Genomic DNA, 17,444 nt, shown 5'->3' with positions numbered 1-17,444 from the left:
AGTCTGCTCCATGGCTGCGGCCGCCCTCCAGCCTGAGACATGGGGACCACCACCCCATTTAGAGGGGAGGTTCCTGAGGCCTAATGGCCCAAGGTCACAGCGCCAGTGTGTGGCTCCCATCCGCCTATTCCTCCTGCCGAGGCCCATCCACCCAGCAGCTCGAGGCAGCTGCACTTGGGTGGGGCAGGCGGGGAGAGTGGGGGTGGGAACTGGGGGGTTACCCTTAGAAATCAGACCCTGAGCAGTTTCCTCCCAAGGAGGTCTTCAGGCTTCCCTGGTGGTTCAATGGTAAAGAATCTGCCTGCAGTGCAGGAGACATGAGTTTGATTGCTGGGTTGGGAATATTCCCTGGAGGAGGAAATGGCAACCCACTCCAGTATTCGTGCCTGGGAAATCTAATGGACAGAGGAGCCTGGCAGGCTACAGTCCGCGACTAAGCGGCCAAACCACCACCACCAAGGAGTTCTTCAGGATCTACGTTTAGTGCTCCCACCCCCACCCCAGGAGCCCCCACAGGCATGACCCAGACGGCCATTCCTGCACATTAGTACGTCTAACATCAATATCGACACAGCAATTTCACAAGCTCCATCCTTGCCTCCATTAAGGAGCTGCGCCGGAAGGCCAGCCTCGTTAGAGCCCACAGGAAGCTCTCTGCAGCCTGTCCCTCGCAGCCCCCTCTCCAGGGCAGCCCTGTAAGTCCATTTCCTGTTGGGGCACCGCTTGGCCCTCCCGTCTCCAGCTCAGGAGGGCACACCATGCCCCTGCCAGGCACCAGGGAGGACGGGGAGTGGGGGACCCGGGATCAGCTCGGGCAACGGCCCCTGGTGACCCCAGGCCAGCCAGATGTGACCAAACCACCACGGAAAAGAGCGACCGGGGATGATGACTCTACCAGGCAGTCACCACCAGGGTCCAGACAAAGCCCCTCAACCGAAGTCCAAATGCAGGCCCTGCAGGCAGCCCCGGCTCTGCAAGCTCTCCACCTGGCGCCTCCCCTGCCCACTGGCACCTCCAAGTCCCGCCACCGAGGTGTCCCCCCTGCCCAGCGCATCCACCCACTCTCCTGGCTACCGTGGCCGGGAACCCCGGGCCCAGGCCCTGCCTGCTGTTCTCACGTCCAAGGACGCCGTCCTGCTCAGCCTGTGGCCTCCTCTCCCTGGCTCTGGCCCTTTGTGCTGCAGCCAGCCTTCTCCACCACCCTCTGCACCCAGCACCCGGGGCCCAGGCCTGCTACGGGCTGCCCTTCTGCCTAGTCACCTTGGACTTGCGCTTTGGACCACCACTCAGAGGCCTCCCTGGACCCTCCAAGTCTCCCTAGCCCTGGGGGCACCGGGCACCCTGGGCTTCCTGTCCAGCTGCACGCAGCACTCTGGGCGCCGCTGGGGAGCTGACGGGGGGCAGCTCACGTGGGCAGGGAGCAAGGCTGCGTCGTGTTACTAGTTTCTACAGCAGCTGTAACCAATTACCACCAACTCAGCGGCCCAGAACAACCCAGGTATCGTTCGGGGGGCCAGGAGGCCAGCACAGGTCTCACAGCGCTAACACCAAGGTGGTTGGCAAGGGTGTGCCCTGTTCTGGGCTCCAGGGAGAAGCTGGACCCCCGCCTCCTGTCACCCCAGGTCACATCCCCTAACACCTGTGGGCACCGCTCACCTGGACCGCTCACATCGGAAATACCTCAGCCTCCTTGCACCCCAAGCCAGGCCGCCTTCCCGCGAAGATGGGCTGATGGGTGACACCCGGGGCAAGGCCTGACACGGCCGAGGCAGGGTTGACAAGCACCCCCGGGTGGATAAAGAAGCTCAGGGTTCAGGTTCCGGGCCAAGGTCACAGAGCTGGGGAGGGGAGAGCGACCCCTGGAGTGGTGGGAACCACAGCCCTACACCGACGGCCTCTCCAGCACCCCTGGGGGAGCACGGGGGGCCACAGCCAGCCACCCTGATGGGATGGGCAAAAGCAGGTGGGGGTGAAGCTGGGCCTCAGCCCCCTCCCCGCTACCCCTCTGCATCTGATCCCCTTGGGGAGAGGTGCCCAGGAGGCCAACCCGCCGCCCAGCAAATTCAAGGTGAGGTGGAGGAGAGCCAGGCTTTCAACCCAGGGATACACGGGACTGGCCAGGCGGGAGTAACACGAGCCACACGCTTTCCAGCAGCTCGTTTTCAAGTCAACAGATGCGAGTCAATGGCTCACAGGCGTGCTTCTGCTGACGGCAGGGAAACTGTTCCCAGGCGGCTCTGAGGCAGCGGCAGTGACTCTGACCGGCAGAGAACACTGAGGTTTCGGGTGGAACTCCCTGGGGCGGCTGGGGCAGAGCCCGTCAAGATTCCCACCGGAACCCTTGGGGACAGGACAGACCAGCACGCCACGGTTGGAGCCAGTCGGAACTGGACCCCCAGGCGCCAGGATCCTGGGGCTGGGAAACCTTGGAATTCTGTTCTTTTTATTTTTATTCTTTACCGAAGATCACACGTGTACACCTGGTTTAAAAGTTAGGAGAGGACTTCCCTGGCGGTCCAGGGGTTAAGAACCCGCCTGCCGATGCAGGGGACGCAGGTTCGATTTCTGGTCCGGGAAGACTCCACCAGCCGAGGGGCATCTAAGTCTGAGCCACCAGGAAGAGGAGCCCCCCATGCTCAACGCAACTAGAGAAAGCCCGCACGCAGCAAGGGCGATCAGAAGTCAAAAATAAATTTAAAAAAGAGTCAAAAGACTGAGGTCAGAAATCTCACGCCCCTCCCCACCCCACTCCTGTGAACACAGCAAAGCCCTGCTGATTGTTCTCTTACCCTCCAGTTTCTGACGTGCTTACACCGTTATTTCACGTCTGTACGTTCTGATGGGTTACTGACTTCTGACTGAGCTGCCTTCCTTCCTGCAGGCTTCTCTCCCCCACACGGTCTTGGCACAATTCTCGGTCTAATCCAAAGTACGGAGTGTAGTGGTAGCGCTTCCTCGCTCACTGTGTTTCCTTTGCTTGCTCGCTCACTGTTTTATGTGCCTGTTAACAATTCCTTGCCCGACTCTAGATAATTATTCCTGGCAAACACCCCACACACAGCCAAACGCAGGGGCTGCGCTCACACCCCATGGATCTCTGAGGGTCGTGCCCTGCCCCCCGGGGCCCCACAAATGTCTCCCCGTGTCTCCGTGGGGCTGGAGGGACCCAATCTTCCATCCGTGTGCCCCCTGGTGTCCGCGTGCACGGCGGCAGAGCCCACCCTCTATGAGCCGGAGCCTGATGACAAGCGCCTGATTCTACCTCGCTCAGGACGGCTGGCTGAGCTGGGTATAGGATTCCAGGCGGGGGACCCTGAATGCACTGTTCCCATCTTCCAGCTGCCAGCGCTGTGCTGAGAAGTCTGAGGTCCTGGTTCCTCGTCCCTTGAATGTGGCCCATTCTTATCTCTGGAAGCTTTGCGATCTTCTCTGAAATTTCACAGTTAAGTGCTTCAGCCAGGTCTCTTATTCGTGGTGCCTGGAGGCACATTGAGGCACGAGGGGGCCTTTAACTCAAGCTCCAGTCTGGAAATCCTGACTTCCAGTAACTTTCTCCCGCTGTCGCTATTCCCTCTTTCTGGAACTCTGAGATCTTCTACTTTTCCTACCTCTTTGCTCCCACTTGTCATCAATTTGTAACAATTTCTGTTCCACTTTCCGGGACATTTGCTCTGCTTCACCATCCAAACCTCACAGCTGAGTTTTAAAAATTTCAGCTACAATGTTTTTAATTCCAAGAGTTCTTTCAGGATCCTTACTTGCTCATTCCTGGTGTGACTGCTTTCTTCACCAAGAGCATACCTGACTTCACTCTCTTACAGTGGAACAGAGTCAAGAGTGCCAGGGTGGTTCTTTTTTTAGGTTTTCTTCTGCTCTGCTCATTGTGTTGGATTCTGCTGAGTGCCTTTTGCTGCTTTTTGTCTCCTTTTGGCAGGTCTCTGTCCTTCCTGTTGGGAGATGCTAAGATCTGGAGACCTTGAGTCCACCCACAGGTGAGAACAAGCCCCAGGACACAGCTCTCTGCGGTGAACGCGCCTACTGACCGCAGGGCCTCACATGTTTGAGTGCAGCCCAGCCCAGCACCCTCACAACTATGACAGCAGATGCCCGTGTGGGAGCATTTCTAAGTCTTCGCTTTGGGGTCAATTTCTCCAGAGGAGACGCCTCCACTCTCTGCCCTGCTGGACCACAGGCATCCCAGAAGAGCCGAGCAAGAGGGTGACGTTGTGGTCTTCACCTGATGTCCATTTCCGACTCAGCACTGTATCCCACCCTATTGCTGTGTGTGACAGTCCCAACTCCACGGCCTCTCTGGACCCACTTCCCCCAAAGAAACCTGCCTGTCTTTGCAACAGCCTCCTGCCTTCAAACTCCTCCAAGGGGCACAGTGTACGACTCCTGGGCCCTGCAGTGAAAGGGTCCACGTACCTGCTGCCCTCCCCTCTGCTGGCATTAGGTTCTCTAGCTGCTAAGTCAGCTAACATTGAGCTTCCGAAATCCACAGTCATCGCACTCCTCCTCCCAGGGGCTCAGAGCTTCCTACTTCTGGTCATCATGTAATGAGGTCTGAAGAGGACGCAGGGACGAGCACCTGTGCTCAGTCCACCCCGTGGGCGCTCTGCAGGCACAGGACACAAAGGTGCCACAGCTGGGGTCATTATAGCTCCCCCAGGAAAACAGAAAACCTCCTGCAACCCTCCTCCTCTATGGGAAGAAAGCATTAAGCCACTCGAGGAGGGGCAGCAAAACCTGCTGCTCCACCCCAACCCCAGGTGCTGGTGAAGACCCACCGTGGCTGGACACTGGGTCAAAGAAAAGAACTCTGGCCCTATGGGCAGGGCAGAAGCCCGTCCCTGGGATCCGAAGACCCCAAACGCAGAAAGAGCGATGTGAGACTCTTTCCCGCACAAGACCCACCATCAAGGCAGAGTTGGCAGCCACTGGAGGGCATCACTGAGAAAGTTCCATCAAGACCAAGAAACCCAGAGCCTACCTAAGGCTGCAGCTGGACCAGGCAACGCCCTCAAAACCCTCCTCTCTCAGCCAGTAACAGAGCAACAAGTACCAGCTGTCCACCCTTGAGGGAGGGGACAGGGTATGGGGAGAAACCCCTCTTAAGATTCAGACCAAATGCTGAAGGTAGGGCTGGGAAAGACTGCAGGCAAAAGATTGGGGCAGCAGAGGATGCGATGGTTAGATGGCATCACTGACTCAATGGACATGAATCTGAGCAAACTCCGGGAGACAGTGGAGGAAGCCCCTTGTGCTAACCAGTAGGTCCAAACACAACCTAGCACCTGGACAACAGGACAGGAACACTGGGGAAAGGGCCTCAGCACCAGCCCCGCCACGCGAAGCACAGCTGATGCTACGGGGTTAACACTCAAGTGACCAGAGAGATAACAGAACTCAGACACAGCCCAGTTCCTACCAGACTGACTCAGTGCCTACACTAATGGCCTGCCAAGAAGAGACAGGCTGATTTCAAAGCATCAATACAAATTGAGAGAGTCATTTCCTAGGCAGGTTGATAAGAAGTCTAGGGGTCCCCAAGGAGAGAGGGGCCTGGAATTCTCAAGGAGGAAGAAAGGACAAACTTTTTCCTCTACATTCCTTAGGATTATAGAGTGCCTGATGAACTATGGACAGAGGTTCGTGACATTGTACAGGAGACAGGAAGCAAGACCATCCCCATGGAAAAGAAATGCAAAAAAAGCAAAATGGCTGTCTGGGGAGGCCTTACAAATAGCTGTGAAAAGGAGAGAAGCGAAAAGCAAAGGAGAAAAGGAAAGATATAAGCATCTGAATGCAGAGTTCCAAAGAATAGCAAGGAGAGATAAGAAAGCCTTCCTTGGTGATCAATGCAAAGAAATAGAGGAAAACAACAGAATGGGAAGGACTAGAGATTTCTTCAAGAAAATTAGAGATACCAAGGGAACATTTCATGCAAAGATGGGCTCGATAAAGGACAGAAATGGTATGGACCTAACAGAAGCAGAAGATATTAAGAAGAGGTGGCAAGAATACACAGAAGAACTGTACAAAAAAATCTTCACAACTCAGATAATCACGATGGTGTGATCACTCACCTAGAGCCAGACATCCTGGAATGTGAAGTCAAGTGGGGCTTAGAAATCATCACTACGAACAAAGTTACTGGAGGTGATGGAATTCCAGTTGAGCTATTTCAAATCCTGAAAGATGATGCTGTGAAACTGCTGCACTCAATATGCCAGCAAATTTGTAAAACTCAGCAGTGGCCACAGGACTGGAAAAGGTCAGTTTTCATTCCAATCCCAAAGAAAGGCAATGCCAAAGAATGCTCAAACTACCGCACAATTGCACTCATCTCACACGCTAGTAAAGTAATGCTCAAAATTCTCCAAGCCAGGCTTCAGCAATATGTGAACCATGAACTTCCTGCTGTTCAAGCTGGTTTTAGAAAAGGCAGAGGAACCAGAGATCGATCGAATTGCCAACATCTGCTGGATAATTGAAAAAGCAAGAGATTTCCAGAAAAACATTTATTTCTGCTTTACTGACTATGCCAAAGCCTTTGACTATGTGGATCACAATAAACTGTGGAAAATTCTGAAAGAGATGGGAATACCAGACCACCTGACCTGCCTCTTGAGAAACCTATATGCAGGTCAGGAAGTAACAGTTAGAACTGGACATGGAACAACAGACTGGTTCCAAATAGGAAAAGGAGTATGTCAAGGCTGTATATTGTCACCTTGCTTATTTAAGTTATATGCAGAGTATATCATGAGAAATGCTGGGCTGGAAGAAGCACAAGCTGGAATCAAGATTGCCGGGAGAAATATCAATAACCTGAGATATGCAGATGATACCACCCTTATGGCAGAAAGTAAAGAAGAACTAAAGAGCCTCTTAATGAAACTGAAACAGGAGAGTGAAAACGTTGGCTTAAAGCTCAACATTCAGAAAACTAAGATCATGGCATCTGGTCCCATCACTTCATGGGAAATAGATGGGAAAACAGTGGAGACAGTGTCAGACTTATTTTTCTGGGCTCCAAAATCACTGCAGACAGTGACTGCATGCATGAAATTAAAAGACGCTTACTCCTTGGAAAGAAAGTTATGACCAATCTAGATAGCAATTCAAAAGCAGAGACATTACTTTGCCAAAAAAGGTCAGTCTAGTCAAGGCTATGGTTTTTCCTGTGGTCATGTATGGATGTGAGAGTTGGACTGTGAAGAAGGCTGAGCGCTGAAGAATTGATGCTTTTGAACTGTGGTGTTGGAGAAGACTCTTGAGAGTCCGTTGGACTGCACGGAGATCCAACCAGTCCATTCTGAAGGAGATCAGTCCTGGGTGTTCTTTGGGAGGAATGATGCTAAAGCTGAAACTCCAGTACTTTGGCCACCTCATGCGAAGAGTTGACTCATTGGAAAAGACTCTGATGCTGGAAGGGATTGGGGGCAGGAGGAGAAGGGGACGACAGAGGATGAGATGGCTGGATGGCATCATTGACTTGATGGACGTGAGTCTGAGTGAACTCTGGGAGTTGGTGATGGACAGGGAGGCCTGGCGTGCTGCGATTCATGGGGTCGCAAAGAATTGGACAGGACTAAGTGACTGAACTGAACTGAATGTATCCTGCCTGAGCACAGTCTCTGGATTAAACCTTCTGGCTAATTCTGTTATCTTAAAATGTAGGTTAAGGAGTAGGTCTGGTGAGGTCTTTACAACCTCCAGACATTCTTTGGATTCAATGGAGAGTGTATAACTCCACTGCTAACACTAGCAAGCGGGTACTCTTTCTGCCCCCTTCTGATGTCTATGTCAGAAGCTTTGTCTATCTCCTTACACTTTAATAAAACATTATTACACAAAAGCTCTGAGCGATCAAGCCTCGTCTCTGGCCCCAGATTGAATTCTTCTCCTCCGTAGGCCAAGAATCCCGGCGTCTTTTCGAGGTTCAGCAACAACCTTTCAAAATGATTCCAGTCTCTAATGCTGGCACAGTGTCCAGCATTCAGTCAAAGAGTAGTACACATCAAAAAAAAAAAAACACCAAAAAAAAAATCCCAGTCAGGAGACAATCAACAGAATCAGACTCAGAGGATATTAAAGGATTCTGTCTCAAATGTTGAAGGATTTCATGGAGAAGATGGACAACAAGCATAAACAGATGAATATTTCAGCAGAGAGATGGAAACCACAATGGAAATGCTAGAGAAAAAATAAAAACACAATAATGGAAATATAGAATGCTTTCAGTGGGCCCATCAGTATACCTGATACAGTGGAAAGGTCAGTCAACCTGAAGACTGACCAACAGAAGTTACCCAAACTGAGATGCAAAGAGAGAAACAGGGTGAAAAAGTAGAATGTCCAAGAGCTATAGGACAGTATCAAACCGTCTAACACATATGTAATTGGCATCTGAAAAGAAGGAGAGAGAATGGGGCACCAGAAATAGTTGCAGTGGTGACTGAGAATTCTTCCAAAATAAGGAAAGGCATCAAAGCACAGCACTGAGATGCTCAGGAACCCCAAGCAGAATAAGCATCCTCCTCCCCTAAAAATATATATATATCTGGACACCTAATATCCAAGCGCTGAAAACCAGACAAAGAGAACATCTCAAAGGCCACCAGAAGGGGAAAAAAAGATCCATTCCAAAAGGAACAAAGAATTTCAGCTGACTTTTCAGCAGAAGTGATGTGAGCCAGCAGACAACGGCATGGCACCTCTGAAGTCCTGAGAGGTGGGAGCGGGGGGCACAGGAGGATGCTCAGTCCCACAGTGAACAGATGAGAGGCGTTCTGGAAACAGAGGTCCACATCAGGTAATCAGAGGGGAGGGAAAGGGAGAGGAAGGGAAGGGAAGGCAGGAGCACCCCAGACAGAGGCAGCCAGGCTGGAGGGAAGGACAGCCAGCGTGCTCACCGTGCTGGTGAGTAAGGGCAGGACAGCTGACCACCAGAGGACGGCTACGGGGTGGACTTCACCGCTGCCTGAAGGCCATGGCGGATTTGGGGGAGAGATCGAACCCTCGAGGGCATGCTCTGGCGTTCCTAAGAGGTCACTTTGGCTGCAGAGTGAAAGGTGAACCCAGGAGGCAGGCCACACAACAGTCCAGGTAAGAGAGGAAGGCTCCCGAGACTGCAGCAGGGCCAAGAGGGGTGGGCAGGTTTGAGCACTTCCTGGGGGGAGGAGCCACAGAAGCACAGTAAGGAGGCGCATGTGGGGGCGGGGGATGGCAGTCCTCACTGCCTCGGAGGAAGCGGAGGTAAGGAGCCCCGTGAGACCCTGGAGCTCAGAGCGGGCTCGGGGCCTCCTCCTAATTCCACGAGTGTCAGCAGATGCTCGTCCCAGTGGCCCTGCTCTTGTCTTCCTCCAGAACCTTGTGGGTTCCTCTGGAGGCTTTCATTCCAGGTCTCATAGGGTGATGAGAAGACTGCTGCCCCAGCTAACCCTGGCTCTTGGGACCAGCCACCTCCTTCCCCAAAGCCAAGCCCTCTCGAGTATGGGCGAACAGCTGGAGTCAGAGCAAAGAGAAGGAAGAGGGAGGAGGCAAGGGAGAGGGAGGGGAAGGACAGAGGAAGGCGACAAGTCATCTGGAACCAAGCCTCTGGGGATGTCTTCAGGGAAGCGGGTAAGCAGGTGCTAGCTGGGGGTCACTCATCACCCTGCAGCTGGAAGGCAGGGATGCTGACTCTGATCTTGGCACAAACGTGAGCTCAGGGTGGGTGGCGAGTTCCTCCCCAAAACTTCCTAGCCTGCTTCCAGATCTGGATTTGAGGGCAGTCTCCTCCCCAGGCTGGGGGAACATGATAACCATCCCTGGAAACCTGGGAGCATCCAGCCCAGAACCGAGGCCAGGTCACTGCTGTCCCTCTGTCCAGGTCTTCTGGGGCTGGCTCCTCCCCACCGTCCGCAAGTCAAACCTGCATCCTCGGGTGCTGACACCGCCCTTGCCCCTCAGGGGGCCTGTTTCTATCCAAGAGAGGCAACAACAAAGAACACGAAGCTGCTCCGAGGCTCAAACACGATGGACGGGGAGGCCCCACCAACTCTCACGGCCAGGTCCCGCCACCTCCTCCATGCAGCCCCCCTGCAACCCTCCTCCTCAGAGCCCCTCTTCCTGGGCCCCTGACCTGACCCCCGAGAATGAGCACCCTGGCCCGTTGGGCAGCTGTCAGCATTAGGAGCCTGGCTTTCCAGTGTCCAAGTGAGCTCCTTGAGGGCTGCGTTCACGACACTCCCTGCGCCCATCTCCCGGGCCTGGGGACGCTCTCAGCCAAAGATCATCCAGCCTAGGGCCTGTGGGGCCCCCCGCCCCAGGGGGGGTCTTAATGCTTAAGACTTACGTGAACCCATCAGGTCTAATCCTCTCATTTTTCAAGAGCAAATTGAAGTCACACAGTGATAGGGCTGGAGTTGGGCCAGGCTCTCCCATCCCCCCGGGAGTGACTCACTGTCCCCTGCCCCCCACCAGTGACCAGAGAATGGGGGTGCACTTCAAGACGGGTGGGAGCCAAAGGAAAGAAAAACCAGGAGCGGGGATGCCCAGGTCGAGCCAAGGAGCACATTCCAGAGCCCACGTGATCTCCACGGCTTCGCGGACAGACGTCGCCCAGACAAGATTGGATTTAACACCGGACACCCTGGGCTTCCCTCATGGCTCGGTCAGTAAAGAAGTCACCTGCAATGTAGGAGACCCCGGTTCGATCCCTGGGTCAGAGAGATCCCCTGGAGAAGGAAATGGCAATCCACTCCAGTATTCTTGCCTGGAGAATCCCATGGACAGAGGAGGAGCCTGGCGGGCTATAGTCCGTGGGGTTCCAAGAGTCGGACACGACTTAAAAACTAGAGAGAGAGAGAGAGAGAGACCCTGGGACCAGAGGCTGTAAGAAAGAAGGACCGTCAACACTGGACAGCGAGGAGGGTCCCCGGACACTGAAGGCACCAGGGCTCCCAGCGTGGGGTCACAGCGCAAACTGGCGCCGTCCCGCAGGACCTCCGTGACGATGGCAACATCTAAAGCCCTGCTGTCCAGCGCGATGACCACTAGCCACGTGCAGCTCCTGAGCTTGTGGAGTGTGGCCAGTGCTACTGAGGAACTGAATCCCTATAATTTTATTTCAATTCCTTAAACTTCGATACCCCCCTGGGAACTAGAGACTCCCGAATTAAGACAGCACAGTCCTAACCTGTCACCTGAGCTCCAATGTCAGAAACACAGAAAAGTTCTAGAAGTACTGGAGTACTGTGGAGAGGAGCAGGGTCCAATTGTTATGACCTCTCCCATCAGACGTTCCCCACCAGAGGAGGCAGGGTGGACAGGGGCCCTGGGGCCACCTGCAAGTTCACGACGACCCCCCCCAAGGGGTCCCTTGGGTCCACACTGGAGCCGTCCGTCCCCTGGCAGACACAGCACTCACTGAAGACAGGCACCCAGCGGGACTTTTCTCTGCATGCCCAGCCCCAAGGAAAGGTCTGGGCGCCACGGGTGCTCAGGGAGTGAAAGCTGGCATTGACGACACCCTGCCGTCTGCTTATGGCACATCCGGTCCAGGCAGAAGCCCCGGCTCATCACCCCACTCATCCTCATCCGCCTCCAGCAAGGCGCCGAGGCGGCCTCTCCCATCCTTGAGGGCAGCACAGCTCAGGCCGGTAGTCCCATCTGCCCAGGGCCAGCCAGCAGGTGAGCAGCACAGCTGCGCTCAAACGCAGGCTCCAAAGCCAGGCTCTCAATGTCCAAGCCAGAGCCTCCTGCAGACCCACTCCTGGTGGGGAGGAGGAAGCAGGGAAGCGGGGACAGGGAAGGAATGGAATCATGAGGTGGGCCGACTGAAGTCCCCGTGGCCCAGGACTCAGAACTCTGACAAAACCCCTAAAACCCTGAAGCATCCTGAGACTTCCACCCCAGGGCAGGGGAGAGAAGGTGGGATCCTCCCTCCTCCTTGGGGCCTGAGTCCAGCTCCCTCCTCCAGAGGGGCAGGGGCGAAACTGGCTGTGGACCAGAGGACGGATCAGACCTGACTGTCCCTCAGCTGCTGTGTAACTCTGAGTTAGTTCCTGCCTTCTCTGAGCCTCTGGATTGACACGGCAGAGCGCCGGGCACACAGGATTCGCCAAGGGGCCACTTCACCACTCCGAGGGCCCAGGCAAACTACACCTGGCCTGCGTTCAAAGTAACAGCCCCTTCAAGGGCCCGGGGGCAGAAGCCGCCTCTGTGACTGCGTGGTTCACCATGTGGATTTCACAGCAGGGGAATCACCTGAGGGCAACTGCCCGGGGTGGGGTGGGGGACCCAAGGGAACCCAGATCCTGCCCCCAGGCAGCTCCTCCTGCCACACCAGATGCCACTGGAGAGGACCTCCAGGGTGTGCCGTCTTTGGTTGAGTGAAAACTAGATATGGGGGACCAATTCTTCAGGCCCCTCTGGGATCATTTTGAGTAATGAACTTTACAGGCAGTGGGGGCTGAGAGGACATGGGACCTCCAGAAGCACTGGTCTCAGCAAGGTCGTCCTTCCTGAGAAAACGTCTCACTTTTCCTGTCACCACCCCACGACATGGACAAGCAGGGTGGGCTGGGTGAAGGCTAAGAACCAGGAGGAAAGCAAAAAAGGAACAGCAGATACTGGTCTACACAAACCCGTGACACTCTGCTGCTGCTTCATCCCAGGCCTGCCGTCAACTCAAACAAGCCTCGTCCCAGGCACTTGAGCTTGGGCGAGCCACTTCACCTCCCAGAGTTTCTGTGTCGGACTTCTGAAATGGAGACCACCTCTGGTCAGAGAGGTCTGCAGACAGCTTACTGCCATGAACACAGGCCTTTGTAAGTGACAAAGCACGGAGCATGGCAGGTCGTCAGCTGAGCGCTACTAATGTCCTTTCCCTCTGGCTCACACACAGTTCGAACAAGGGCATCTTCAGGCTGCCCGTGCACATGCTCAGTCGCTTCAGACGTGTCCAGCTCTCTGCGACCCCATAGACTGTAGCCCGCCAGGGTCCTCCGTCCATGGGATTCTCCAGGGAAGAATACTGGAGTGGGTCGCCATTTCCTTCTCCAGGGCGGGTCTTCCCTACCCAGAGATCAAACCAGAGTCTCCTATATTGGCAGGTGGATTCTTTGCCATTGAGTCACCAGGGAAGCCCTTAAAATGGGTTTGTGTTGTTCAGTCGTGTCTGACTCTTTGCAACCCCATGGACTGTAGCCCGGTGGGCTCCTCTGTCCACGGGATTCTCCAGGCAAGAATACTGGAGGGGGTTGCCATGCTTTTCTCCAGGGGATATTCCTGACCCACGGGTCAAATCCACATCTCTTACGTCTCCTGCATTGGCAGGCAGGTTTTTTTTTTTACCACTAGCACCATCTCAGGCTGCCCGGTCCGCAGGTAAAAGGCAAAAGGAGCCAGCAGGGGGCAGATGGAGAAACAGTAAGGGCCTGGAAAGACCATAAGGGGAAAAATAATTTTAAGCTTTGAAAAGGAGGCTCTTTCAGGCTGTGTGCAAAGGGACCCCACACCAGGATCTCTGGCCAAGCTGGGTTCTCTGTTTCCGAAGGGAAGAGCCAATCTTTGCTCTCCTTCTGAGAGGAAACTCAGAAGGACATGTTTTTATCTTTGAAAGATGCAAGTTACAAACAAGATGTGAGGTTTGGTTATCCAGAAAACTTCTTTAAACTAACACCTCATTCCCATCAAGGTGCCCAGTCAGGTCCCTACAGAACCCCAGCAGGCCTCCAACACTGGGCCCGTCTAAAGCCTCCCCACAAGCTTCAGGGCCGTGCCTTTCAAGCAAGCTCTATGCCCGGGGCCTCCCCAGCCTGCCAGCGGCCCAGCTTCTCAGCCACCATCTCCTGCTCACGAAATGGAGGGGTGTAACAGAGAACCACAACTGTCCATCTGCCACTCCAAAATCCTCAAGGGTGCCCACATTTTTCATAATTCAGAGGTAGGCAGACCCTGCCCTAAACAGACAGGAGGCCATTTTCAGCCTTCAGTGATCCCACATAACAGAAGGGAAGCAAAATGCTCTCCCGCCCACACCCAGCTGGGGGTCTTATATATATGAATGACATCCCTGGCTCTAAAATCTGACCAATTGTGAATCCCCACACTTCCTTTCCTTCTTTCCAAAGACAGCCCAGCAGTGCCTCCAGACTCCTCTCCACCCCTCCACTCACAAGCCCCTTCCTCAGCCTTCCTGGGAGGACCAGGCCTACCCCCTGGGCATCTGGGACCCTGCGCAGCAAGGACAGCCAAGCCTACGGGCTCTGCCAGCAACCTGCCAGCCTGTTCCTCCGACCACGCGACCTCAAGGCCACCACCCGGGACACCAGGCCAAAGACGCACTGCACTGTCTGGGTTCAGAGCAGTGAATCCCTCTCTCTTCAGGACAGCGGCAACAACGGAAACCCGCAGGAATGTTCAAACAGGAAAGTTGCCCCTTTTCCCTACAAACCTCAGAAGAGGCACTACATCAAAAATCTCTTACATCAGGTCCTGGGCACATGCACACCCGCCTGGCCTTAAATCTCAGCTCCTCCTGCTCAGCAGCTGTGTGACCTTGGGCGAGCAACCTCCCCTCTCTGAGCCTCAGTGCCCACCATAGAGTGGAAGTGGGAACGATCACCTGGACTTCACACAGCAGTCATGAAAGTGACATCCTAATGCTAGGAAATGTGACTGCCCTGGGTCCCAGACGCCAAGATATACCAGGGTGAAGGAGGCGGCCCTGAATCAGGGGGGACGCATCGGACACTGCACTCTGGGCACGGGCCAGTCCCATCCCCCAGCCAGTGCCCACGCAAGGAAATGAGGGAAGCACGCAGCCCTGACGCCCCATTTCACCCCCTCCCCAAGATCATCACCAACACAGCCCTGACGCCCCGTTTCACCCCCTCCCCAAGATCATCACCAGGACTTGGCGCTCATCAAAGGGCTGAACCGAACCCAAGAACAGAGAGGTTGAGTGACTGTCCAAGGTCACACAGCCAGCTGGACATCGGGAGGGGAGGCAGGGAAGGGTGGCGGGCCTGGGCCTGTCTGCCTGGCAGCTCCGCCGCCAAACAAGGCTCCATCCCCACAGGACGCCACCTGGCCACGGACACCGGGGCTCAACCTCCAAACACCTGGTTTCCCCCCAAACCCCCGGCCGACCACCCCCACCCCGCCCTGTCGGGCTCCAGGCATCGCGCCCCCGCCCTCGGCCCCCCACCCCCAGTCGGCCCTCCGCCTCCCAGGGCGCGGGCCGCAGGGTCCACGCCGGCGCGCCGCAGAGCCAGCCGGGGCGGGGTCCGCGCAGGACTCACCGGACTTGGGGTAGGTGACGATCCACACGTCGCTGGGCCGCACCGGGAAGTTGGCGATCTCCTCCATCTTCCCGCGGCAAAAGGGCGGCAGCCGCACGCCGTGGAACTCGAAGTACTTGCTCTCGAACTCGCCCGGCGTGCTGGGGGTCTCCGCCTCGCTTTCCGCCATGCCGCCGCCCGGCCCCGCAGCCCCGCAGCCCCGCCGCCGCCGCCGCCCCGCGCCCTCTCCCGCCGCCCCGCAGCCGCCGCGCGGCGCTCCTCCGCAGGCGTGACGTCACGGCGCTCCTCCGCAGGCGTGACGTCACGGCGCCGCCCGGCCCGCGCCCCACCCCAGCCGTCGCGGGAGGGCGGGGGCGTTCCGTGTCTTGACGTCACGACGCCGGCGTGGATGCGGGCACGACGTCATGGCCCGAGCCCCGCCCCAGCCACCCCTCGCCCACCCTCCCTGAGGGCCGTCCAAGACGCCTCCCCCGCCCTCCTCCAGGCCGGTAGCCCGCATCACCTTCATCACGCATATGTTAACCAACCCAGGGATTCCAGCGATTCTGTCCTTCAGCAAAGCTTCAACACAAACTCAATAAACACTGCAACTAGCAATGACCCAAGAGATTCATTCATCGTTCATTCAACAAATATTTAGGGAGCCTCTGATCTGTACCTGCCACGGGTCGAGGGTCCAGACCAGTGATACTGGCAAGAGCCCAGCCCCTTGGAGCTTACATTTGTGAATAACCAAGACAATTTCAGATCAGAATAAGACCTGTGAATCACACGCTTACAATATCCTGAGAGCAGGAAAGGGTTAAATCTGTTAACTGAAGATTTCCAGGGCCCACCCCAGAACTCATGAGACCCAGGACCCTTGGGGTAGTGCTCCACAAGTCTGTATTTAAAATATACTTCTTAGGCAGACTACAATTAGAGAACAACTGAATTCTATAGAGGTTTTAGAACAACCCCTCATCCATTCACTCAAGAAACACACACGGGCAAAGCTCATTTTATTGTGCTTTGCAGATGCTGTGCTGTTTACAAATAGAACATTTGTGACCATCTTGCATTGTCAAATGATAGTTAGCAATTTTTAGCAATAAAACATTTAATTAAGTCACTGTACATTCGTGACTTTTTTTTTAAGAAACAATGCTATTGCACAGGTTCAGTGTCCTGACTGTGAAAAGGGAATGATACTCTCTACTTCTAGGTACTGCAGTTGAGAGGACAGAGATAATTATACCAGCAAGAATTCAGAGCTGTGGGACTTCCCTGGTGGTCCAGTGGTTGAGACTCTGCACTCAATGCAGGAGACCCAGGTTCGATCCTTGGCCAGGGAACTAGATCCCACATGCCACACAAAGATCAAAGATCCCGCAAGCTACAACTAAGACCCAGCATAGCTAAATAAATAAATAAATTAATTTTAAAAAGAATCCAGAGCAACGCAGGTGGATAGGACCTACCTTCTCTCTCTCCTTCTTCCCCAGGATTGAGACACTCACAGTCTGGCAAGGGGGACATTGGCCATGTGTACATGGTGGATGAAATGTGCAAAGAGAGCATTAACTCTGATTCAGGGGGCTTGAGGATGTCTTTACAAAAATGCAAGAGAAGATCCCAAATACCAAGATATCGTTAAGAACAATTAGGTAATGGCACAAAGACAGGCAGCCAAAGGCTGGAGGAACTGAGCAAATAAACGAGCTGGTGTTTCAGGTGAGGGTCTCACTATGGAAGAGCAAGGAGGAACCCCGTCCTTTTAGATTAGAATCTAAGCTATTTCATGAATTTATTATTTATTTTAAAAATCTATTCCTTATCTTTGCTGAAAAGGCCTTTAAGCACTGTATTCCAGCAAAACCAGGCAGAGCCAGCGCCCAGATCTTGGTTTCTAAATACTTCCCCACAAAAAGGAACCAGAGTTTCTCAGAGAGAAGGCCACTTCCAGGGCTGGGCAAAGATACAAGATGAGCCTAAAATATCTTTGGGGCAGAAGAAGAAACCATTAAAAATGATGGGGCTAGGTCAAAAGAACACAGGAGCTAGCTTGAAATTAGGAACAAATTAACACTTTGTACCTATTAGACAAGAATTAGAAACAACTCAAATGTCCATCAACATTAGACTGGATAAATTGTGATATATTCA

The 17,444-nt window shown here is 54.4% G+C and overlaps 1 protein-coding gene across 2 annotated transcripts in view; it reads right to left on the bottom strand.

Annotated features, from left to right (window-relative positions):
• The window catches only part of SULT4A1 (sulfotransferase family 4A member 1), a 34,639-nt gene extending 19,152 nt beyond the window's left edge, over positions 1 to 15,487 (bottom strand). For both annotated transcript variants that reach the window (XR_011464138.1, XM_070370075.1), the window contains exon 1: positions 15,300 to 15,487. Coding sequence is in view for 1 of the 2 variants with exons in the window: in XM_070370075.1 (XP_070226176.1) it covers positions 15,300 to 15,468 (169 nt within the window). In the remaining variant the exon portion in view is untranslated. The remainder of the gene's footprint in view (positions 1 to 15,299) is intronic.
• Positions 15,488 to 17,444: the final 1,957 nt, after the last annotated feature.

The sequence above is a fragment of the Bos mutus genome, chromosome 5 (assembly GCF_027580195.1).
Source record: "Bos mutus isolate GX-2022 chromosome 5, NWIPB_WYAK_1.1, whole genome shotgun sequence".
Taxonomy (NCBI): Eukaryota; Metazoa; Chordata; class Mammalia; order Artiodactyla; family Bovidae; genus Bos; species Bos mutus.
This window is presented reverse-complemented; position numbering and strand designations above follow the sequence as displayed.